The sequence below is a fragment of the Vigna radiata genome, chromosome 6, assembly GCF_000741045.1.
Source record: "Vigna radiata var. radiata cultivar VC1973A chromosome 6, Vradiata_ver6, whole genome shotgun sequence".
NCBI lineage: Eukaryota > Viridiplantae > Streptophyta > Magnoliopsida > Fabales > Fabaceae > Vigna > Vigna radiata.
The window spans coordinates 31,598,683-31,623,545 of NC_028356.1; the positions used below are offsets into that span (position 1 = coordinate 31,598,683).

The 24,863-nt window shown below is 33.2% G+C and overlaps 3 protein-coding genes across 3 annotated transcripts; all 3 read left to right on the top strand.

Annotated features, from left to right (window-relative positions):
* The first annotated feature begins 272 nt into the window (after positions 1-272).
* Positions 273-8,333, top strand: LOC106765115 (ubiquitin carboxyl-terminal hydrolase 18). Its single transcript, XM_014649620.2, has 11 exons — positions 273-905; positions 1,423-1,630; positions 2,511-2,599; positions 2,702-2,787; positions 2,864-3,026; positions 3,158-3,281; positions 3,975-4,132; positions 6,300-6,384; positions 6,509-6,721; positions 6,844-6,905; positions 7,442-8,333. The coding sequence occupies exons 1-11, from the start codon at positions 637-639 to the stop codon at positions 8,112-8,114; spliced, it is 2,130 nt and encodes a 709-aa protein (XP_014505106.1). The 5' UTR covers positions 273-636; the 3' UTR covers positions 8,115-8,333.
* A 353-nt stretch (positions 8,334-8,686) lies between these two features.
* On the top strand, positions 8,687-11,800 carry LOC106762990 (F-box only protein 13). The gene is made up of 2 exons (XM_014647135.2): positions 8,687-9,814; positions 10,283-11,800. Exon 2 carries the CDS (start codon positions 10,307-10,309, stop codon positions 11,534-11,536), a length of 1,230 nt encoding a protein of 409 aa, XP_014502621.1. The 5' UTR covers positions 8,687-9,814; positions 10,283-10,306; the 3' UTR covers positions 11,537-11,800.
* Positions 11,801-19,208: 7,408 nt separating this feature from the next.
* Positions 19,209-22,544, top strand: LOC106763035 (E3 ubiquitin-protein ligase AIP2). The gene is made up of 5 exons (XM_014647193.2): positions 19,209-19,537; positions 20,710-20,938; positions 21,086-21,288; positions 21,894-22,109; positions 22,231-22,544. The coding sequence occupies exons 1-5, from the start codon at positions 19,391-19,393 to the stop codon at positions 22,378-22,380; spliced, it is 945 nt and encodes a 314-aa protein (XP_014502679.1). The 5' UTR covers positions 19,209-19,390; the 3' UTR covers positions 22,381-22,544.
* Positions 22,545-24,863: the final 2,319 nt, after the last annotated feature.

Sequence of the window (24,863 nt, forward strand, 5' to 3'; positions counted from 1 at the left end):
AACACACACGTAAAACAATATCCATCTAAATTTAATATACAGAATGGGTTATTTTTAGGAATTTATAATATTTTCAATGTAATTTAGGAGCAAAAAACTATTAAATTTTAATCAAATTAAATAATCCATGACAAAAATCATTAATGAATAACAATCATTTCATAATTTGTTGAAACTTTTCTGTTTTTGCTGTTGATGAGGATCTTATTATTATCACGCTTTTCTTTCTCTTTCCCAAAATGGATTCCCACATGATAGGGCATTCATTGTTTCAGTTACAAAGAAGCACAAGTGTCACAGGAAAGCAAGAAGAAAAAGCAGTTACAATATATCATAAATTTTTGTTATGATTATGTTATAGTTAGAGTAAGATATTAATTGTTTATTCTTATAATTATGATAATAAATTGATTATTTTTTTTATTATATATCTATATCGAGGTTCCTGATACAAATAACAGAATTTGAGAGGGAGAGAGAGTGTGTATGTGTGATAGGTAGAAGATGATATAAGATTGGAAGAGGAATATAAGTGTATTGAAGAAGGAGAAAACCCTAATTGGAGGATGTGATGTATTGCGTGATCGATGGAAAAACCCTAGAATCGGAGTAGGGACGCAATCGACGACGACGTAGATGCTTGTTGTGGTTGGAGTGTCGTGGGATCTGAATTGGTTCCTGCAACTGTTACTCTCCGTGATCGTCGTGGCCGTTGGGGTTCACTTTTTCGTCAAGTCCACCGCTTCCAAGTACTTCGAGGTCGACGCCAATTTCGAAGGGGACCAGCACCACGCCCTCGCCGACGCAATGCCCGGCGTTCTGTCCTCCGCCGACGAATCTCTCTGCGCCGTCTGCGCCACACCCTCCTCCAAGAAGTGCTCGCGCTGCAAAGCGGTTCTTTATTGGTACGTTTCCTTTCTTTAATCACCAATGTGATCGTTATCATTACCCGGAGTTTTATTAATTAATTCATTTATCTATTTATTTAGCTTTAAGTTATTTGGTGTAGTGGTAATTTAGAGCATGGACAATTGTGTTGGTGGTTTGAGTAGTACTGGAACTGTGTTTGGATTTTTTTAGTAAAGTTTTGAATTGGAGTATCGTGGATGAACATTACGACGCCTACATACTAAAAGTGGTTAGAATCTCTTGTAGTGATTAGTCATTGATAAAATTGGTAGATATTTCGTACTAATGACAGTTACCAACGAAATAAGGATGTAGTTTTTTTTGGAAAGTTTTGGTTGTTACTTGATATTAATTATGTTATGTGGTGTGAAATGAATTTGGGTTTTGCTGAAAAAATTGACGTGTTTCTATATATATATTTAAGAAATTTTGGTGGGAATAATTTTGGTATTCGAACGGGAAAGAGGAGGGGTGGCTAGATTTAATTTGTTTATGTTTATGTGGATTTTACAGCTCCCAAGAATGCCAGCAGTCGCATTGGAAGTCTGGTCATAAGACAGTATGCAAGGATTTTCACCAAGCTGGTGCAAGAAGCCCGGCTCAAAATGGGGTAATTAATCGTGGGTTTAAGTCTTCTGCTGCTGGGGGTAAGAGCTCTTCAGCGATTGCGCTGATACCTGCCCGTGGAACAACTTATAGGCCAATTAAGCAGCCTAAAGATGTAAGTTTCTATTATTGATGTAATTACAAATTCATGTTATGTGCTTTGCTTACTGTTGGTTGTGAATGGGAAAGGGAAACTCTGAGGTGCTAGGTTTTATTGCCTTGAGGATGATGTGCAAAATGCATGCAGCGTAGTAAAGAAAATCTTTGCGTCAGGGGGAGAAAAGGAAAATACTAATACATGTGACTATATTGCGTTACTCTTCCCTATTAGGTTAATACACAAGATAATAAGAATTTAAGATTATGATTTACTATCAAGAAAAGAGAAAAATATTCATACTTGGGATTGTTTTGCGTTTGTCTTCCTTATGAGTAAATACACTAGGTAACAAGCATATATTACTATGACTAGTTTCTGGTACTCTTCCTTATTTAGTAAATACACATGATGCTAAGACTATAAGATTATGATTTCCAATTATGGAAAGAAAAATATTAATGTGTGCCTATTTGCGTTAGTCTTATATGTTACGATTTCCAATTTGCAAAACCTTAATCTACTTGCTGGTAAGGGACCTGAAAGACCAAAGTTGTAGTTTTATTGTTTTACCCCATTAGCTTCAATGATCAGGATGGACAATCTTGGGCTTTTAGGATTTTTATGTAATAATCATTCAGTTACCAAAGGTGCGCCTCTCCTCAACTTCATAAGGCAACAGTGGTGTGCTCTTGATTTTTTTTTCTGGGTTGGGTCTTAGACCCTTGATATTCGGATCACGTTGTATGTTGTGCTCTTTACCCAAGAAACAGCTCAATCAGCACAAGTTGCTGACTCCTTCTGGAGCCTTCCCAAAGTGCATGAGTCTCTGATGTCATTTTGTTTACAGGGCTACATTTGGTTTATTTTCTCAATGCACATGCCTTGTCTTGTTTAGGTTCTTTTTCCCTATGATGAATTTGTCAAATATTTTAACTGGAACAAGCTAGGATTTCCTCCTTGTGGGCTATTGAATTGTGGAAACAGGTTTGTTCATTTTCATGACTGAGCTTCAACTTTATTGCACTATTCGTGATATTTATAATTAGAGTATATGGAAAATAATCTACATTTATTGCAATTTTTTAGTTGTTTTGCAAATGTGGTTCTTCAGTGCCTCTCATTCACAAGGCCACTTGTTGCCTACTTGTTGGAGAAGGGTCACCGTCGAGAATGTAATGTCATAACTCAGACCTTTTAACTGTGAACTCAGCTCTTCCTCATGCTTATGTCATCGTTTTTGGTTCTCAGGCAGTTGTAATGATTGGTGCTTTTTATGTGAATTTGAAAATCATGTTGAAAGAACAATGCAAAGTTCACAGGTGTTTTCTCCTATGAATATTCTCTCTCGATTGCCTAATATTGGTGGTACTCTAGGCTATGGAAGACAAGAAGATGCTCATGAGTTTATGAGGTTTTTTTCCTTCTAACATTGTCGTTTCACTTTTTGTAGTGAAGTGTTTATTCTGTTTTGAATAATCTCTTTATATTATATTGTGTTTGGTAAACGTAGAAGGTAATTTTTCCAATGCTTTCTTTTTGTAGGTTTTCCATTGATACCATGCAATCTGTTTGCCTTGATGAGTTTGGTGGAGAAAAAGCTGTCCCTCCTAACCTCCAAGAGACTACCCTTATTCAACACATATTTGGTGGCCGTCTACAATCTGAGGTTGGACATTTAATCAGATTGAAATAAGCTTTTCTTATTACTTTTCTCTTGTTTCATTACATGTATAATGCAAATAAAAGTGTTACTGATTATGTTGGCTGGTAAGAAGTGAAATTTGTTTTATTTTTCTCATCTCTCTTTGAACTTTATTAGTTGTCTAACTTAAGATCTAAAAGTCCATAATTTCATCTTTATTTAAGGTTTGACTATTTAGAGTAATTTAATATCCTATTTGGTTTCTATTTTGAACTCCAAATGATTACTGATAAGGATGATATTTATTTACAATTTCAATCTCTAGAAACAAGGGAATTCAAATTGCTTAACCAATTTTCTTATAAAAACATTTGGTTCCACAAAACTGTTTGCGAGTTCTGCTTTTTACAGAATTGATAGCAAAGAAAGAAAAACTAAACCAGACATGGATACTTAGATAGGCCCCGAGAGTCTCTAGTTTGAAATGTTCCGTTCTCTTTCATGAAATTGGCTGAGAGGGCGAATTTTGTTTCTCTTCCTTCAATTATCAAAACTTTAGATTTTGAGTTTATTGTGCAATATGGAATCAATGGAAGAAACCTTTACAGTAGTCGCGAATAAAGCCTTTATGTAATGTCAACATAATGCATTTTTCTATTTTGATACCGACATGGATGTGGCGGTCTGTTTATTCTTTTTTCTTGTGAAACTAAATAGGTGGTTTGCACAAAATGTGAAAAGATTTCAAAACAGTACGAAAATATGATGGATTTGACAGTTGAGATTCATGGAGATGCTGCCTCCTTGGAGGAATGTCTAGATCAGTTTACTGCCAGGGAGCCACTTGATGGGGAAAATATGTATAAATGTGAGGGGTAAGGTTACTTTTCCTATTGAAATATACTTGTACCATGTACCATGCCAATGTTTAATATAACATTGCAAATATTTTATTGCCATTGATCTCAGCATCCTTAAGAATTAATATTAATTATAATAACTGTTTTTGTAGTTTGATGAATTGAATGTGGAGGATAACGTGATGATTTTAGATTATGAATTGAAAGGGAAGTTAGATGTCCTCGGTCTGGGGAGAAAATTAAGTTCACAACGATGTTCTGTAGCAGTAAACCATGAACAATAACAATGTAATAAGTTAAAAAACTAAATTATTAACATTGTTATAACTTAACTAAATTATCTTCGAAATTGAATTCCAAATTAAGTTCACTGTATTAGTCTCATCTACATAAATTTTTCCACAGCCCTTAATTTTGATAACCAAGATGTCAGCTTGTAAGACTTCTCGCCATCTATAAAAATTATGTAACTATGATAGAACCATTTTGTACTGATACCTGTGCCACTAAGACTTCTCCGGCCGTCATCTCTGCCACTTGTGCCACTAATGCACCAACACCTAGTCCTACCTCTACTGCTTCCGCTATCTTCTTCTCTATTCTGAAAGGTCTTCAAGGACAGTTAGTGGTTAACACCAAGAAATTTCAACACTAAAATTATGGGTTGAAACAATTTCACCAACCCTTTGTCAAATCTTTTAGATTTGTTTTTGGGCTCTTTGATGAATAAGAGCTCATTATGATCTTCCACTTTCACGGTCTATCATTGGCGCCGTCATTTCCGTCGTTCGTCGTGAGGGGGAGTGTGTTTCCAGCCAAGTTTTAGGCTTTCAGACTCCACTAGTCAATGATGGCAGTCCTTGCAGTTTTGTTGCTTCTAGCCACTATAGGCCCCATCAGTCAGTGATGGCATTCCCTGTAGTTTTGTCGTTTTTAGCCACTACAGGCCCCATCATTCAGTGATGGAATTCCATGTAGTTTTGTCGCTTTTAGCCATTACAGGCCCCATCAGTCAGTGATGGCATTCCCTATAGTTTTGTCGCTTTTAGCCACTACAGGCCCCATCATTCAGTGATGGAATTCCATGTAGTTTTGTCGCTTTTAGCCACTACAGGCCCCATCAGTCAGTGATGGCATTTCCTGTAGTTTTGTCGCTTTTAGCCACTACAGGCCCCATTAGTCAGTGATGGCAGTCCCTGTAGTTTTGATGCAAGCCCCATCCTTACTTGATGGCAATCTAGTCCCTGGAGTTTATCATTGTTCTCCTTTGTCAAAGTCATCCCATTTGAAGTTTCATGGTGCTATTTGAAGTTTTGCAATTGTTCACTACTGTCCATAAATTACTGTTAGTTGTTCGTCAACATGTGATTGCGCATCTGTTTGCCGCACACTCTTGAAGACAGATCATATATTTCAAATTGAGTTTATTTATTCCAAGCTTGGTCCATACAATCTGTATGCTCCAGCTTAAGGGGGAGTGTTAGAGATATTATATTTAGTTTATATTGTGTTTATGTTAATTAGGGAAATATAGTCCCTATATGTTTATTAGGGAAACATTGTTCTTATTTTATTTTATTTTATTCTTACATATTCATTTGTATTTGGGCTTAGCCCATATTTCTTCTATTATAAATAGAGAACCCTATGTGTGTATTTAACACAAGGGATTAATTCCAATATATAATTTTCACTATATTTAACAGGATTCAATTATGGATGTTATTGAGTTCAAGTTATCTATGTTCTTGGTTTAGCTTTTATTAAAGAATTTGGAAGGTGGTGCTTATATGATGTCTCCTGTCAAATTACAAGCTTAAGTTGATTTATGACAATGCTTTGTGGTTTTATGGGTAGAGAAAAATTTGTTTTTTCTTAAAAATCAACCATAAAATTATGTTTAGTTTAGCAGTTTCTTTTTGGTCTGATGATACCAGATTTCTCAATTAAGTTTGTTTCATGCTTAATGGAGGCTTTTGGTGTTACTTTAATTTTTTAAATTGTGATGCGTTTATTTGGATAACTGAGACTTACAATTTGGCAAAAAAGTTATAAATAGGAAAAGTTTCAATGGTGGAAAGTAAGTTGCCGATAAAAATATAATTCAAATATGTGCTTTTGGTAATGTATTTTTTCTGTTAGGAATATCCTGTTGTTAAAGAAGTTTCCTGCTGCTTGTCAGGTGCAAGGATTATGTCAAGGCATGGAAACGCCTTACTGTGAAATGTGCTCCAAATATTCTTACTGTCGCCTTGAAAAGATTTCAGGTCTTACTAATATCATCTAGACTTACATACAGCCTACTAGTATACAGAAGCATGAAAGGCTTGAACTGTTAACTATTCTTATCAACTTTCTCATTCCTTTTTTTGGGGTGTTGTGTACATGCAGAGTGGGAGGTTTGGGAAACTTAACAAGAGAATAGCCTTCCCTGAGACTTTAAATCTTAGCCCTTACATGAGTGAAGCTGGAGATGGATCTGATGTTTATAAGTTGTATGGTGTTGTGGTACATATTGATATGCTAAATGCTTCATTTTTTGGTCACTACATCTGCTACATCAAGGACTTCCTGGGGAACTGGTATAGGATTGATGACTGGAAGGTAGATTTCTTTGTCTCCCAGTCCAAGTTTGAATATATTTCTTTTTGGTCTCCAGTACCCTGTCTAATGTGCTTGAACAGCCAGTCTCAGTATCTTCATTTGTGTTCCATTACATTTCTCAGGTTACGACTGTGGAGTTGGAAGAGGTACTTTCTGAGGGAGCATATATGCTTTTGTATAGCAGGTATTCTTGTGATTCTGTTAAAGGCTAATGCTCTCTTTGTTTCTCTGTCACGCACGCACCAATAATTTCAGAGTATTCGTGGTTTGTATTTTTCACTTCTTCTGAATGATATTTCTTTACCAAATAGCTGGCTTTTGTTAACATTGTATCAAGTTGAGCGTGTGAGTACAAAAGTCTAGGTGATTTTTGATGACTAATATGGGCCGTATTTGGCTCAACTTGGTAACTATCGGTTAATTTGGTCCCTGGCTCTCAGTTGCATTATAAATCTACTCACTGCCATCTCGGACCAAATTTACTGGTGGTTTCCTAATCCATTTAATTGATTAGATAATGTCAGCCACAATTTTTAATGATGCATGTTCATGAAACTAATTGGTAGACATTTATTTAAGTTAGGGATTTAGTTCCGGTGTTTACTTTGTTGTCAAGCTTCATCTTTGGTTGTGCTCTGTCATTGCCCTTTTTAATGATAATATTTTTTAGTTTTTTTCTTGAAAAAGTGGTATAGTGATTTTCGATTTGATCCTGGGCAGGTGTAGTGCCCGGCCATCAGGCCTTCAAATTCAAACTAGTGAATCTTCAGGGATAGCAGAAGTTCAAACAACAGAAGTGGAAGTGGAGGCTGGACAAACTCAACAAGATGGCTGCCTCCTTTCGAAAATGAAGACTTTAACTTGTAATAGAGGTTCTGAGGTTTTGCCATCTGATAATAGTTCAGAATCGAAAGTTTCTTCCACCTATGATTGCGAGTCTTCTGCTGGATTGAACTCAGAAGCCAAAAGAGAGCAGTTTGAGGATACGGGCATGATTAATGTTGATTCAACTGGTATTGCAAATGAAATATCTTGTACTGCTGTTGAATCAACATCTGTTCCTATTTCTCAAGCCGTCAACGATTTGGGGGATGTAGATATAGCGGACAGATCATTTGAAAGGACTTCAGGCGAGCAAGATACTGATATGGTTAGGTCGTCTGGTTCTTGTCCTGGTTCACCGAATGACTCTTCCTTTCTAGGTAAGCATTCTTCCGTTTCAAGGGATCATCGAAACGTGGAAGACTTAGAACACAAAGCTGTGGTTATAGACAAGTTGATTACAGCTAAAGATAATACATATTATGGTAATGGATATGTCAGTGCAAACGAGTCTTCTATTCCAGTTGAAGACGCAGGCAAACAAATTTCTGGAATCGGTTCTTCCCACTGAAATGACAAAGGAAATGGAAATATCAGCTGACCTCTTGGTGCAGCTTTTTTTGTTATTTCTTCTTAACATTTAATTATCCCATCATCGAAAAAGGTGGTGAGTTGGGAAATTTTTGTCCGGGGTTTCATTATTTGCAATAACCTTGGATCTTATTTGTAACAGTTCTAGATGGATTTCCTGATCTATTTTTTCTTATAGAATATAATCCCTTTGTCCTTATCTCTCCCCTTTGTACAAGAAAAACGATTCTCCGAGTTGCCTGGACCTTCTACTATTGATTTTCTTTGGTTTAACTATTTAGAAAGTCATTTTTTTAAATATCTATAAAAATTTTATCCAATGCATAAATGTTTGTTGAATTAATTAATTACACTTAAGTTATATTATTCTTAATTGGTGATACAGATTTAAATCGAGCATTATGAAATGGCATCCGTGGAAATTTCCAGCTTCCTATAAGAAATAAAAACAGTGTGATGTTTAAAGTTACATTAAGAATATATCTTTTTCAATTGAGAAATGTTTTGTACATAAATCTATTCAAGAACATCTTTGTGTCTGTTTCTCTAATTGTAAATTATTACATGCAATAATGAAAGAAAGAGATAGGTAAAAAAGATGATATTGCAATATTCCATTTTGAAAGAAGATTGTCTTGTTGAAACCCATGAACTAGTTTTGTTCAGGTAAATTGTGGGAAGATTGAATGGAGAAAGTTGAATAGAGGCATTTTCTACTTGTTTGGGTAAAGGGTAATATAAGAAAATGAGGTTGTATGATGCGCGGATTAAGAGCTTAGCGGCTTTTGGTTATGCGAGCATCTGGTAGAGGTGAAAGCATACGAGGAGGAACAGAAAAGAAAAAGATGAGAATTAACTGCTTTTGCTTTTCAACACACTAATCTAACCCTTTGGTTTGTTGTAATAAAAAATACTTGTCTTATGGATGGGGCTTGAGCATTGACTTGGAGAAAACAACAAAGCAAACCAAAAGAAGACAAAGATTCTTCAACGAGGAGCCAAAAGGGAGGAAGAATAGATGGTTGCTTCGTGCTTTTGCTGTAGGAAGGTCAGCCGAAAACCGCACGAGTTCCAGACAAAACCCAACCCTTCTTCCCTTTGACAAAATTGACATTGCCGATATCCACTTTGAAACAACTAAGTGGTCCTTTCTCTTTCTTTTATGCAAACCTAAAATGATTAAACTATTAACCCAGCGGTTTTTTGTTTGCGTGCTGAGTGCACCCTTTTTTCTCTTTTTCAACCCGAATCCAAAGCATAGGTAGCTAGCCACTATCAAAAGTCAACGAGTTATGCTCTTGTTATCTAATCCAACGGTACACGATTTATGTTTTTAAGAGTAAGAAGCCACACACGGGTGTGTGGTGTGGGTGTGGTGTGGTGTGGCGTGTGCGTATGCGTGTGCCTATGCCTATGCCTTCTCATCACATGATAGTGTCTCAAGTGTCAACCATCCAATATCCAACCAAAAGAGTTCTACGGGAAGCTTCCTACCTCTCTTCCTACTTGTTGGCTTCGCTTTCCCTTTTACCCTTTTTCACTTTCTTCTGATTTCCTTCTCCAAACTCCTCTTTAAACACACAATATTGTCTTCTCCAACGCATTCACTCACTCACTCACTCACTGTCTCTTGCTTATCCACTCTCAACATAGGAGCAACTACCTCACTTCCGTTATCAGGTACTTGTCTACCCTTCATTACTTTTCTTCTTCTCTCATCATTATTCTTCTGCTCTTTGCTGCTTACCCACCACTTCTTCTAATGAAGCCCCTTCTCTCTGGAGTGACTGTTTCTACCATTTTCTTTTCTTGTACGTGGATTTCTGTTAATAGGGTTAGTCGGAAAGGGAAAAGAGGGAAATTGCTTTGGATTTTGAACTCTCTGCTTTCATCTTTGTTTCTAAAGTATGGCTTGTGAGGTTTGAGTGGAGGGTTATCAAAATTCAAGAACGAACCTTGCAAATTCAGGGTGTTCGAGAAAGATAGGGAAAGTTTTGATCTTTTTTGGTGCAGATAAACAACTTTTGGCGTTACCCGTTTAAGTTGAAAGTCTTAATTCACATCAATTGGTGTTTATGATTGATAAAAGCTATTAAAGTGAAAAGATTGATTTTTTTATAACGTCTTAACACTTTGTTGTTTCTGCAGTTGTTTTCTCCAAATTTGTGGCCAATGGAACCCAGTTTGAAAAGAAAGTCTCCAGAAAATGAGGACTTTTTACACTTGAACGGCTTTTCTCTGGATGACCTTAATGAAGATCTCTTAGAGAGGGTGCTTTCGTGGCTACCAACTTCCTCCTTCTTCCGCCTTACTTCTGTCTGCAAGAGATGGAAGTCAGCTGCTGCTTCTGTGAGTTTCAAGCTTGCCTGCTCACACATTCCCTCAAGAGATCCTTGGTTTCTGATGGTTTCTCCCAGCCTCAACCAATCCATTGTCTTTGACACTGCTGAAAACAGTTGGAAAAAACTCAATCACTTGCGTCTTCCTCTCGAAGACTCTAACATAAACTGCATGCCTGTTGCAGCATCTGGTGGCCTGGTTTGCTACCGCAAACTCTCAGGAAACTTTGTTGTATGCAATCCAGTAACCGGATCCTGTAGTGAACTCCCTCCATTGCATTTCCCCTCAGAAAATCAGCCTCTCAATGCCGTTGTAATGAGTACAACTTTCAGAGATCAAATCTCCTACAAGATTGTGTTAGTCTTCGGTGAACTCCCTAATCTTTTGTTCAAAGTCTATGACTCAAGCTCTTGCTGTTGGGAAGATGAGACTGCTCTGAGGAGGGAGGTTGATGACAATTCCATTGATTGTGATTCAACCGATGACGATGATGACAATGTTGTGTACTTCCTTAGTAAGGCTGGAACAGTTGTGGCAAGTAGCATGCAGAGGAGCCCATCTAAGCAATATTCCTCGGTCATTACCACCAAAGATGGTGAGGAAATGGTGTATTTCCTCAGCTCCTCAGGGACAGTAGTAGCTTGCAATTTGACATCCAAGTGCTTTTTTGAGTATCCGAGGTTGTTGCCTGTTTTCAGTGAGTACTCCATTGACATTGTGGAGTGTGGTGGTGAGATGCTGGTTGTTTTGTTATCAGAATTCTTGGAGAGCACAAGTCTTAGGGTGTGGAAATACGATGACACAAATAGATGCTGGCAACAGATTGCTGCAATGGCTGCAGCAATGTCTCAAGAATGGTATGGAAAGAAGGCAGATATTAACTGTGTTGGTGCTGGCCATCAGATACTTATATGCTTGAACTCTCCTGAGCTATGCACTTACGTTCTCTGTGATTTGGTGACCAACACATGGACAGAGTTGCCGAAATGTTGCTTGAATGGAGAAGTCATGGAGTTCATGTCTGCATTTTCATTTGAGCCCAGGATAGAGGCTTGTGTATGACACCAAACTACCTCAGCTTGGTATCTTGATTTTGGTTATCAACTGGCTTTTGTTGTTCTTCTGTTAGCTTAAATTTTCTTCCACCTTGTACTTGAATTTGTCATGCAAAATAGCTAGGGCTGATTTGGTGTGAAAATAGATATGAAAGCTTTAACCAAATGATTGATTTCTAACTTAGATATTGTATTGTTCTTCATTGATTGTTAGATGTACAATGCTCAAATACTGAGTTTCCTCATGTTCCAAATAAGCTTGTTCTTTCCTTATGTTATGATTTCATCAATTAATTATTTTTTCTTTAGCATCCTTTTAGCCCTCAAAGAATGGAAGAAAGTTGAATCTAATTTAGTTATTCATTTATGCATAATCATGGTTTAAAATCATACTTTCTGATACCAAAACACTGTTAATGAAGCCGTTAAGCTTCCTATGTAGTTCAAAAGGATATGTAACGTGTGTGCATGGCATTGTCTTCTCTCTTTCTTTCTGATTTTGTCTCGATACCCTTTGCTACTACAAGACAATGTCATACTGTTACTTTTTGTTTCATATTTATTGGAATTTGTTTTAATGTAAATAGAAGTTATTTATACTGATTTATTTATTTATTTATTTTATCATCGACACATATGTTATTTTTCATCAATAATTTGTTAGGATATTTTTTCTAATGTTAATTAAGAAAATTTTCACTCAACCTTAAATATAAATAATTGTTTTCTAGAAGTGTCTATTGCGAGAATTTTCCAGCCACATTGACTAAAAAGTCAGCAAAAATCAAAATTATCAGTATTGTACGTGAGTAATCTTGATTGATGTCGGTCTAAATAATTGTAGTCACTGTACGGAACAATTTGCGTTGAAATCAATTAATAAACTTTTTTTTTTCAAATTCCAAATAAAAAATCTTGACCAAAAAATATTATCAACCAATTGAAAAATATCAATATTTTTAATTTTGAATTATTAAAAAAAATTTTGATATTTAAATAATTTGTTGGATTTGATGGTAATTGAAATACTCTAATTAGAAATTAAAATTTACTAAATTTAAATTGTTTTATATAAGTAAAATATTTCAATTTGAAATTGATCAATTAAAATTCAATAAATTTGAATGTGTTAATGTAACATTCCATTTTAGTAGTATAAAATTACTAAAAATATATAAATGAGAACTTACAAGTAATTTGAGGCTACTAGAACGAGAGATCCTATCTTTAACGGACCAAAGACTATCTATTCCGTTGTTTTTTTCTCTCAACTAAATGTTGAATTCCCTTAAAGATGTCCTCTCTAAGCTCGTACTGGTTAAGGTGATCATTGCAAAAGAGAAAACAACACACAACATACAACAGAGAAGCAATGGTAAGCTAGATACCAAAGAAATCATATCACATTTATAACATAACATACATAAATCATTTATATCAATACATCCTTCCAAACGTCTTAACATGTAAAAACCTTAGACTTGATTATCTAGATTAGTATGAATATGTAGTTATGGCAGTTCGTGCACTTGTTGTGGTGAAACAGCTGGCCCACCCCAAGCTACCACACAAGGTTAGTCCATTATCACTCACCTTAGGCCAAGGAAAAGCCCCTAGGCTAGGACTTCCTGCTATTCTCATGACATGCCTCACCCCTCTCTACATGAGAATGAGTGACCATTAGAATGTCAGATGAACTCCAAGACTGAGCTTCTCATATTCATACTTACAAACTTTGACAATCATCACTAAGAAATTCCTCCTTGAAGTTCTCTTCCACACCATTTTGAAATCATAAACCTTTCTTTGATACTTAAATAACACTCATTCACAATCATTCATCAACCACAATCAAATCAATTTCATTACTCCACAAACAAGAAACAAAGAAGAAAGGAAACATGATAACCAGGCATAATCGCTTAGCGCATAGCGAATAAGAGGTTTCTCGCACAACAACCTATCTTGCTGTGCGAATAAACTCCCAATGGTACCAGACCTCAACCCCTCTCATAGCGCCCCCAATTCGTTATGTGAAAGCCCAAACAATGACCCAAACCTCCAAAACACTCGCTGAGCGCACCCCTTCGCTATTCGAATAAATCTGACAGTGCTCCCAGACCTCAACTGGTCGCTCAGCGCACCAGCTTGCTTTGCGAATCAGCAAAACGGTGAGCCATCCCTCATGACCACTCGTTGGGCGACCATATTCACTCAACGAGTTTGCATAATTCTGCAGCACAAATTCTGCAGAATTATGCAACCCAAACCACATTTACCACTTTTAACTATTTTTCCCAACTTCTAACTCTCCTAAATTGTGTTATACAGCTAATTAGACTTAACTAAGTGTTCCTAAACCTTACTAACAATAACCTAAAGTGATTATTAACCAATTCCCCCTTCAAAACACCTAATTTCTTTACCTAGGGACCCAAATCTCATTCTACTAATTTTGGCACATTTTCAATAAGTTTATGGACTCTAACCAGTCCTAAATGACCTATCTAGACTATCCTTAGCAACCAAATGGACACCTAGTACCCAGAACAAATTTTCACTATTCCACTTCCTCTAAACTAGTTAAAACAAGTATAAATTTCTTCAATTCACAACCATTCACTCTCACAACATATTCCTACATTCTAAAATATCCAACCACAAAATTAACACCATTCCAAACGGACCAAAATCCCAATTAATCATTCCATGCTCAAAACAGTCAAAACTACACATTTTTCATCTACTTTTAACATCAATTCAGTCCAATCAGTTCAATAATCATACAATTACCAAACATGCAAACCAAATTATGAATTAAATACATTCTAGCTTCCCTTACCTCTCATAGAAACTGCCCAACTCTAAAAACTCTATGTCGATTACTTGAACCACAAGGAATATCTATACAAACCTACGAAACACCAAATTGCAAATGGACAGAGTCCTTAGGACTCCAGATGAATCAAGAATGTGTAGAAGATGCATGATTACACATGCAACAATAAAAGATTCCTCTAAATCATATTCAATAAATGAAAGGGAAAAATGAGTCAAAACTTACTTACTCTATTGAAGAAACTGATCGGGTAGAAATGCAGACCTCGTTGCCGTGGTCGATTAGGTATCTCCTGATCGTCAAATAAATGACTTAGGAATTAGAACTTTTAGAGAGAAATAGAGAACTCTAGAAAAGTGATTTCTAGAGAGATGATATATTTTAAAATAATGAAACTCGTTTATAATAAAACTTATTTATAATAAAATTGTTTAATATTAAAATAATCGAGTCTCACTGTTTTTAGACTATCACTACTTCTAAAACTGGTTTCAAGGTTAAAATTTGTTATAATGTTTATTTAAACAAAATATTATAGAATGTTTTAATGAACAAATTTAAGATAATTAATTTTTAGTGAAAACTTAGAATACTTTATGATTATATATATTGTTTAGGTAAGAGTATTTGAATTTTATACTTTAATATTTTATATAAGAGTATTTGGATTATTTAAAATTAAAAAATTTCAAATATAATATCTGGGAAAATAGGAGTTTTAAAAATAAAGTAGTTTTGATACTTTGGGTTTTTGTTTGGAGATTAGTATTCTTGAGTTTATATTTTTTTGTTAGAACATAATTGTTATGCTATTTCATTATTTTTATATTTTTGCCTAGGGGTAAAAGGGTCTTTTTCCTTTATTTAATTGGTGTAGAAATTAATTAAGGGAGTATGTAGAAAGGAAAAGTATTGAAATTAAATAATCTAGATATTAAATAAAATAATATTAAGTAAATCTTTTAGAAGATTTAGTTGTTGTTATTTTAAAAATTAGTTAAATGAAAATAGAAGATATAATCTGGTGGGTTTAAAGATTAAAAGAGATATTATTATTAGAGAAAATCATTATTAAATATTGTTGATATTTTAAAGATTACATAGATTTTAAAAAGATTTTGTGGTTGATGATATTTTAAAAAATAGTTAAGAGAGAATAAGAGAAGAAATATAAGTGGTTTTAGATATAAACTAAGATATTTTATTAATATTAAAAGGATAAAGATAGAATAAAAGAGTATAAATAGGAGAAGAGTAAAAAAGGGTTCGCATTTTAGTACCCTAAAAGCAAAAAATGAAAATTAGAAATATAAGGGAGAGATAGACGTTTTTTTGAGAGAAAATAGAGCTGAGAACGGGCATAAAAATGGGAGGACCATCGGTGACGTTGTGAAGTTTTCTTGGTGATTTTGGAAACAAAAATCGTATGAGATCAGGTAAGGGGAGTGACTAGAATTATCTTGTGTTTAGTGTTTTGTATTGTATATTATTTATTATTATGTGTTGCATTGTATGTGGATGGTGTTATTCTTTCTCTGCTTGGTAACTTTGGGGATGAAAGTTGTGGTTGATGAAAAGGAAAGAAGAGAGGAATGACTTGTGGAGGAACCATGGATTTAATAGGACATTACGTGAGAGTGAGGATAGGATTGTGGACAATGATAATTTGGTAAGGATGACTCTTTTGACCGTATGATGCGGGAAGATGATGAATTTCTAGTGATGAATCTTTCGGCCGTGTGATGTGGAAAAGAAATCCTCTTCAGCCGTGTGATACGGGAAGATGATGATTTGCTAGTGATGATGCTTTCGGCCGTGTGATACGGGAAAAAATTCTCTTCGGCCGTGTGATGCGGGAAGAGGATGGTCTAATAGTGGTGAATCTTTGTTCAGGTGACACTGGAAAGAGATTTTATTTGGATGTGTGATACAGGAAGAAGATGTCGTGTGACTCATGATGAATTAGTTAGGGTGGTTAGGTGGTGTGGTAGTGTAGAGGAAATAGACCATTGAGTGTTGATGTTTTTGTGATGTTATTGTTGTTATGTTAGTGTGTGATGTTAATTTGGTGATAATATATGTTTATGATTCGGTTATTATTGTGGTTAATATAATTGTATATTGTATAATAAGATGATTTTGGTTGCTCACCCTGAAAGTTGTGGTTGTGGTTTCCACCTACGACGAGAGTAGATGGTTTGCAGATAAGATGGGATTTGAGTAGTTGACGGCAGTTGGGATGTTATGTTCGGGGACTTAGTTATTTATTTTTAAAAGTTTTTCGATTTGACATTTTTATGTAAAAGTGATATATTGAGATTTTTAAACAATATTTATGGTTATGTTTAGCTTCCGCATTTTTAATCGAATAAGATTGTTATATTTCATAAATGTTTTAGAAAGGTTTTGAAAAATATTGCACNATNNNNTNNNANNNNATNGTGCAATATTTTTCAAAACCTTTCTAAAACATTTATGAAATATAACAATCTTATTCGATTAAAAATGCGGAAGCTAAACATAACCATAAATATTGTTTAAAAATCTCAATATATCACTTTTACATAAAAATGCTAAATCGAAAAACTTTTAAAATAAATAACACATCCCCGAACATACCATCCCAACTCCCGTCAACTACTCAGACCCCATCTTATCTACAAACCATCTACTCCCGTACAAGTACGATCATCGTAAGTGGAAACCACAACCACAACTTTCAGGGTAAGCAACCAGAATTATCTTATCACACAATATACAATTATATTAACCACAATAATAACCAAGTCATAAACATATATCATCACAACATTATCATCACAACAATAACATCACAAAAACATCAACAATGGTCTATTTCCTCTACACTACCACACCACCTAACCACCATAACCAATTCATTACAATTCACATGACACCCTCTTCCTGTATCACACATCCAAATAGAATCTCTTTCCCACATCACCCGGACGAAGATTCACCACTATTAGACCATCCTCTTCCCGCATCACACAGTCGAAGAGAATTTCTTTCCCGCATCACACGGCCGAAAGAGTCATCACTAGTAAATCATCATCGTCTACACTCCCATCCTCACTCTCACATAACATCCTATTAAATCCATGGTTCCTCCACAAGTCATTCCTCTCTTCTTTCCTTTTCACCAACCACACTTCAACTTTATCCCTTATCAACCCCAAAGTTACCAAGCAGAGAAAGAACAACAACATCCACATACAATGCAACACATAATAATAAATAATATACAATACAAAACACTACAAACACAAGATAATTATAGTCACTCGCCTTACCTGATCTCATACGATTTTTGTTTCCAAAATCACCAAGAAAGCTTCACAACGTCACCGATGGTCCTCCCATTTTTATGCCCATTCTCAGCTTTATTTTTTTTCCAAAAAACATCTTTTCTCTCCCTTATATTTCTAATTTTCGTTTTTTGCTTTTAGGATACTAAAATGCCAATCTTTTTTTACTCTTCTCCTATTTATACTCTTTTATTCTATCTCTATCCTTTTAATATTAATAAAATCTCTCAGTTTATATCTAAAACCACTAAGATTTCTTCTCTTATTCTCTCTTCACTACTTTTTAAAATATCATCAACCACCGAATCTTTTTAAAATCTATGTAATCTTTAAAATATCAACAATATTTAATAATGATTTCCTCTAATAATAATATCTCTTTTAATCTTTAAACCCATCAGATTATATCTTCTATTTTCATTTAACTAATTTTTAAAATAACAACAACTAAATCTTCTAAAAGATTTGCTTAATATTATTTTATTTAATATCTAGATTATTTAATTTCAATACTTTTCCTTTCTATACACTCCCTTAATTAATTTCTACACCAATTAAATAAAGGAAAAAGACCCTTTTACCCCTAGGCAAAAATATAAAAATAATGAAATAGCATAACAATTATGTTCTAACAAAAAAATATAAATCTCAATAACACTAATCTCCAAACAAAAACCCAAAGTATCAAAACTACTTTATTTTTAAAACCCCTATTTTTCCAGATATTACATCAAACATCACCTAAAAATAAGAATTTGAATTTTACATATTTTCAAATTCTCTTATATTTTTTTATCAACTAAACCATTGTGAACTAAGACTAAGACGTTGTTGGATTGACTATTTTTCATTAAGTCAATTATGATTAGGTTGATAGGAGCTTTTGTCTTTAATTAAATTGTTCTATAATTATTTTTATCCTTGTTGTAGACCATTGTTATTTTTTACTCGATTTTTTTTTTAATGTTTGTGACGTTTTTTTACCATTACCATCGAAGTTATTCTTTTGTTAATAGTTTGTTAGGGTTTTTCTTGATACTTACTAGAAATTATTCGACCAATATTAATTTGAATTATTTTCTATCAACGTTAACTCGACGAATTTTTTCAATCAACATTAATCTCAAAACAACAATTTTCTAATATATATATATATATATATATATATATATATATATATATATATATATATATATATATATATATATATATAAATAAGAATATGTTGGCAAAATGTTTTTGGAATCTTCTCTGCCAGTTAAAAAAAGAAAAACTCTATTTTTAGTAGAAAAACCCTTAAAAGTTAAAAACACTTCTTTTTATTTCAATAATCTTCATCTGACAGCTTTGCTGATGGAGGAAGGTTCCTCACCCCTTCTATGTGGCATGCCTATTACTATTTAAACCAAAAATAATTCAGTATTTTCAAATCAACTCAATCTTTTGTACGAAAGACGTGGCGGATAAAAATGGGAGATTCACTCACATACCAGTAAGCTCGTCCGTAGGCGATAACCCCTTCGGGTTTCCCCTTCCAAAAGAAAAACGATTTCTCAAGTATATAAAAAATATCAAAACACGCAAAAAGAACACAAAAACGCTTCTGAATTTCCGTGTTTTGATCAGAATCTGAAGAAAAACCACTTCAATTAGAATTCGAATTCTAGATTCGAGTTGAAAAGGAAGAGAAGAAATGGAATCGGAGGATTTGGTGAAACAGGAATTGGAGGAATTGCTTAAACAATTGGGGAAGAAGCAAAGGTTTGAATCCTCTGTTTTGGCCCTCAAATCCCTTCTCCAAAGCTCATATCCTTCAGCTTCTCCATCGCTTCGCCAATCCGTATGCTCTTCTCTATTTATGTTCCAGTTTCTCATTATAATTTTTGCTACGTTCTTCAATTTAACTTTAAGGTTTCTGGGTATAGTTCCTTTTGCTCTGCCTCGTTTTGTCCAAAATTGACTTTGATTTGCTCTAGTTGATAAATATGGTTGTGTATGGAACAATAATTTATTAATTTAATGCTTGGCCAACCTTTCTCATGATCATTGGTTCAACTAAAAAGTCTGTAGCTGGAGACCGAAATTGTTTTCATTTGCATGTCATGTGTAAGCATCTAGGAAGCACGAACAAATTGTATGAACACCTTGAAGTCTTCTAGCGATACAAATTAGAGTATCATTATATCACAACATTACAAATTTAAATATCATCATATCACAAATTGGATACAAATACAAGTATTTTGTATATGGGTCCGACTGGAGAAACTTCTCCCTGAGGACTTAAAGGAGAGAAAAATAAGAAGAAAAAAATTGAAGTTGTTTTCCCCTTTAAGATAAAATTAGTTTGTGCAAAAGCTAATTTGTAGAAGCTCTCTCACGTATTTGCTACAGATTTTGATTTTTAATTTGTTCATAAACTAATTTTAATATATGGAGAAGTCAATTTCATTTCTTTTATTTTTTATGTTAGAAGTCTTTGTGAAGAAACTTCGTCAAAACAGGCACTATGTCAAGGTTTTAAAATACAATCTATGACTCAAGGTTTTAGGGTGTTTCCCATTGCTTATAAACTGTAAGTGTCGCCATATGAACTGCATTTGTCTGCAACTTTCAGTAATATGAAAGATTGTGACGGAACTGCGAACATGATTTCAACCACAATTCAAACCTTGATCTAAGTTGACTTGTTGTCATTTTCTAAACTTGGATTGGATTCTCTCTTATGAATTATGATTAAACTTCTTCATTTTTGAGTTAATTTAAATTAATTTTATATAATCTTTATTATGGTCGTATAGTGTTTGTGATTATAAAAATTTCTGTGTAGTATTGCATTTGTGTCATGTATTGTATCTATGCTTTCTTGGTAGGCTCCCTCGTTCAGGTGTGACCTGTGTGTGAATAGGGTTCAACCTTTACTTTCTCTAAACGTTAATGTTAAAGAAAATGTTTTTTATTGTTTGTTGAGGAGCTAAAAGGCAAGAGATTGACTGTTGTTGCTGGTGGCAGTTTTATTCAGTTATTTGCCGAGTTGCTACTGTGTTGAAGACGAGATATACAGCACCAGGTTTCTGGAATGCTGGACTGGGACTTTTTGAGCTGGCATATTTGCTTGTTTCTGAACCTTCTGAGAAGGAACACTTGAAGGCTTGCATTGCTCAGGCCAGGGAACACTTGCATCTGGAAGACAATCCATCACTACAAGCTTCACAACTTGCAGATAATCAAGCACATAGAGGTGATTTTCTTTCTAAATAATTTTGTTTTCTTATTCATTTTTTGTTATTTATAGTTTTTCACGTTTATGTGTTGTATATATCCTTCAGAGGTCTTGAAATAATTAACCTTTGTCTTCTTGTGTTTATCTCATTTTGCAATGATTCAGGATACCTTTTTGAGGGGCACCTTACGGTTGATCCTGAACCTCCACAACCTCAATGGTTGGTGCAGTCAAACCTCTTGACAACAGCTGCTACACTCTTTGCTGCCGAATCTTCCCAAGCTTCTGCAGAAAATGGAACCACCCAAGAGGATGCAGCCAATATTCTTCAAGATCTTATAAATAGATTGGAGGAAGTTGTGCCCTTGGTATTTGTTCAAAATCTTTCGCTTGCTTTTATTAACCATAATTTGTCAGACTTTCAATTTACTCTCAAATATCAGCATTGCTTTGAATTTCCAGGTTGAGTTTCTAAAGTTGGATTAGTTTCTAGAAAGAGGTATGATGTGGCTTAGTCATTTGTTTAAACCTCAGGAAAGCAGGCCACGGTAGAAGTATTTAAGACCATTTTAAGCTCTACTTCGTACTTGAATTACTTCAGGTTAAATTTAACAAATTAAGCTACTTGAAATTGGTTCAGTAGAGTACTATTTTCACAAAAGACGTAGGAATCAATGCGAACAGCCTAGGTATCAAGTCAACATCTAATTAAATCCTTATACTACTGTCCCATGACGCACTCGCTTTAGTGGATCTGTTATTGATGTTAATGCATCATTTGAAGGGTGACTTGATATACACTTACTCAGTTAAACTCATTTTGTTAATTCCTTGGTCATATTTTAGTTCTTTCCAACTACTTGCCTTTTGATTGATATATATTTTGTCTAATACAATCAACCTTTCCATTGCTACAATTTACACTCTTCACTCAAGGAAGATATAAAGTTTTTTTTTTTTTTGTGTGTATTAGATGGTGGATGAAGGTACTGTAGCTCCGAGAGCCCCTCCTGCCAGTAAAGAGGTTGTGGCAAAACTTCCAGTCATCACTCTCACAGAGGAAATCCTGGCTACTTTGGGGAAAGATGCAGAGTGTGCCATTTGCAGGGAAAACTTAATTTTAAATGATAAAATGCAAGAGTTGCCATGCAAACACACATTCCACCCACCATGTCTAAAGCCATGGCTGGTATTGTCCCTAACTCCTCTTTTTGGAAATTTTATGATCATCTAAAATCAACTTTGTGCATTTCATACTATTGAATTCTTTAAAAATGACATGTTTAAATATAAATTGAGTTGAATTTCAGGATGAGCACAATTCTTGTCCCATCTGTCGGTATGAGCTGCAAACTGATGATCATGCCTATGAAAGCTGGAAGGAGCGAGAAAAGGAAGCTGAAGAGGAGAGAAAAGGTGCTGAAAATGCAATTCGAGGTGGTGAATATATGTATGTTTAAATGACCCATTCAATGGTATGGTTAAAATATGGTTGTTCGTGTAACAATGGATGTGAATTTTTCTTTTGGTGTAATTGTTGTATTCTTTATTATTTTGCGCTATAGATATCTCAAGTTTTCAGGGTTGCTCAAGGTTTTAATGATAGTTCATGATTAACACCCAATTAACCATTTAGCTTAGAACTTTTAGTTTTTACTATAATGGTAATGAGGTTAGAACTTAAGATTATTATATAAACATATAACCATAGTGGGATTTAGTTTATAACTATCCATATAAAACAGCTAAAATGAAAAATTGTGATGATTAGTTGGAATACTACCAGTGGAGAGTGGTAAACATGACAGTCATATTTAAACTATTTATTGTTTTTTGAGGGACGAATAATAATATTTGGCAATTTCACTAATAAACACTTTAACCATTTAGGGAATATGACACTAGAGTTCTTTGTTCTATTTTTGTATAAAAATAACCTTTGGAGAAAATTTGATCCTTACACCATTTTTTGTTTTGCGCTTGTACAATTTTTAATTTATATCCTATATGAATAGTACATCCTTAATTTGGTTCATGGTAGTTTATTTTTAATTTATTCATTATACGTAAGGGGATAGATTAAAAATACATCACATATATAGGAAAAAGCTTAAGAATACACTGCATGTATATAAAATCAAAATCAAATTATACATGTATTAGGGATAGGATTGGACAAAAATAATTGATTTATATTAGTTAACTGTGTTATATTATTTAATAATAAAATATTAATAAAAGATATTGTTCACATAAAAAATTAATAATTAATTTTTTAAACAATCTTTTTATCACAAATTTTTATATCTTTTATCATAAACATATATTACTCTTAAAATAATATTATTTTAAGTAATGAAAGTAAAATATATTTTTTAAAATTTAATTTTATTAAATAATTAAGTAATAGAAATAAAAAAAAAAAAGACTATATAAAAAATAATACTTTAAATATATTATACTTTTAACATATTATTAAATATGTAAAAATATGTTAAAAAAACTTTTAATGATATTAAAATGTATATAAACACACACTAAAATAACTATTTATTTTAAAAATTAACCTACTTTAAAAAAAATACCAATATTATTATTTTTAAACGATAGTATTTTATAGACTAAAACTAAAATATATTTTTTAACGTTAAATTTTATTAAATGACTACATAATGAAATATCATTAAAAAAAATAGTAATATAACAAAAATAATTAATATTATAAAAATATCAAATGACAAAAAATTAACAAATATTTATTAAGAGTATCTTTTCTAGTATCATCTTTTATTATATTATAATAATTAATAAATATTAGTTTATTTTTTACATAATAAAATATAAATAATAAATAATTGATTAATATGAGGCAACAAAATAAATATAAATAAAAAATTATTTTAAAATAAAATAAGTAGATAAAAAGATAAAGTAAATTATATACACATATAAAACAAAAAAATTAAAAAAAAATAAATATAAAAGTAAAATAATATTCATGACAAAATAAATATAATAAAAAATAAAATAAAATAAAATAATTTTTATACACATATAATAATAAAAGAAATATAAATAAAATAGAAAATAATAATATCAAATAATTAAAAAATTAATTTGTAAGACACTTATGAATAAAATAAAATAAATATTAAAACAAATTTCAATTAAAAAGAACATGTATAGTTATATTATTCAGTTTAAAAACTAGTATAATTTAGTTTAAAATTAATACAATTCAGTTTAAAATTAGTATAGTTAATAGTTCAAATCAGTTTATATTGTAGTTTTGTACAATTTAGAAAAAGCAGTTCAGTTCAATTTTATTTATTTAGTATAATAATTAATGGATTTACAGTTCAGTTTTATTTGTCCACCCTAATTTAAGATCAATAATGACATATTAAATCGGCAATGTCTTACATGAGCAAGACCCAATTTGACAAATTAATGTGTAGAGATCACAATAGTTAATTAAGTTTGCAAAAATAAAATTATATGTTTATCTTTCTAGTAAATGTGAAGTAGGAACTATGTTTTCTCTTTTTCAAATACTTGAGCATTCCAACGCTGCACGGCATCAAATATAAGTGTAAGAGTACAGTGAACACAGTCAAGCGTTTTTTAGCTAGTCTATTAAAGATTTTAATATAACTAATTTTAAATTGTTGAATATAAATAGAATATGTTTAAAATGTTCATTATTATAATTTTATATTAAAATGTATGCCGCTTTAATACAAGTAGAAGCTGTTTCTATCCCTAAATAAGTGTTACAGAGTTTAAATGGTGATTATTTCATTATGTGTATAGAATAAACTACATTGCTTTGATATGAAAATACCTTGAAACTGTTTTCGATAGGAAATAATTCATATCAATACCATGCATTTATAAATATGGGTTAAATATGTTTTTAGTCCCTATACTTTGGGACGATTTT

What these genes read in the sequence shown, in the direction of transcription:
- LOC106765115 (XM_014649620.2), top strand. Translation starts at nt 637, where the DNA reads ATGCTTGTTGTGGTTGGAGTGTCGTGGGATCTGAATTGGTTCCTGCAA. An exon ending in CAATTAAGCAGCCTAAAGAT is followed by an intron (nt 1,631 to 2,510) that starts GTAAGTTTCTAT and finishes TGTCTTGTTTAG; the next exon opens with GTTCTTTTTCCCTATGATGA. An exon ending in CTATTGAATTGTGGAAACAG is followed by an intron (nt 2,600 to 2,701) that starts GTTTGTTCATTT and finishes GCAATTTTTTAG; the next exon opens with TTGTTTTGCAAATGTGGTTC.
- LOC106762990 (XM_014647135.2), top strand. Translation starts at nt 10,307, where the DNA reads ATGGAACCCAGTTTGAAAAGAAAGTCTCCAGAAAATGAGGACTTTTTA.
- LOC106763035 (XM_014647193.2), top strand. Translation starts at nt 19,391, where the DNA reads ATGGAATCGGAGGATTTGGTGAAACAGGAATTGGAGGAATTGCTTAAA. An exon ending in AGATAATCAAGCACATAGAG is followed by an intron (nt 20,939 to 21,085) that starts GTGATTTTCTTT and finishes GCAATGATTCAG; the next exon opens with GATACCTTTTTGAGGGGCAC. An exon ending in CATGTCTAAAGCCATGGCTG is followed by an intron (nt 22,110 to 22,230) that starts GTATTGTCCCTA and finishes GTTGAATTTCAG; the next exon opens with GATGAGCACAATTCTTGTCC.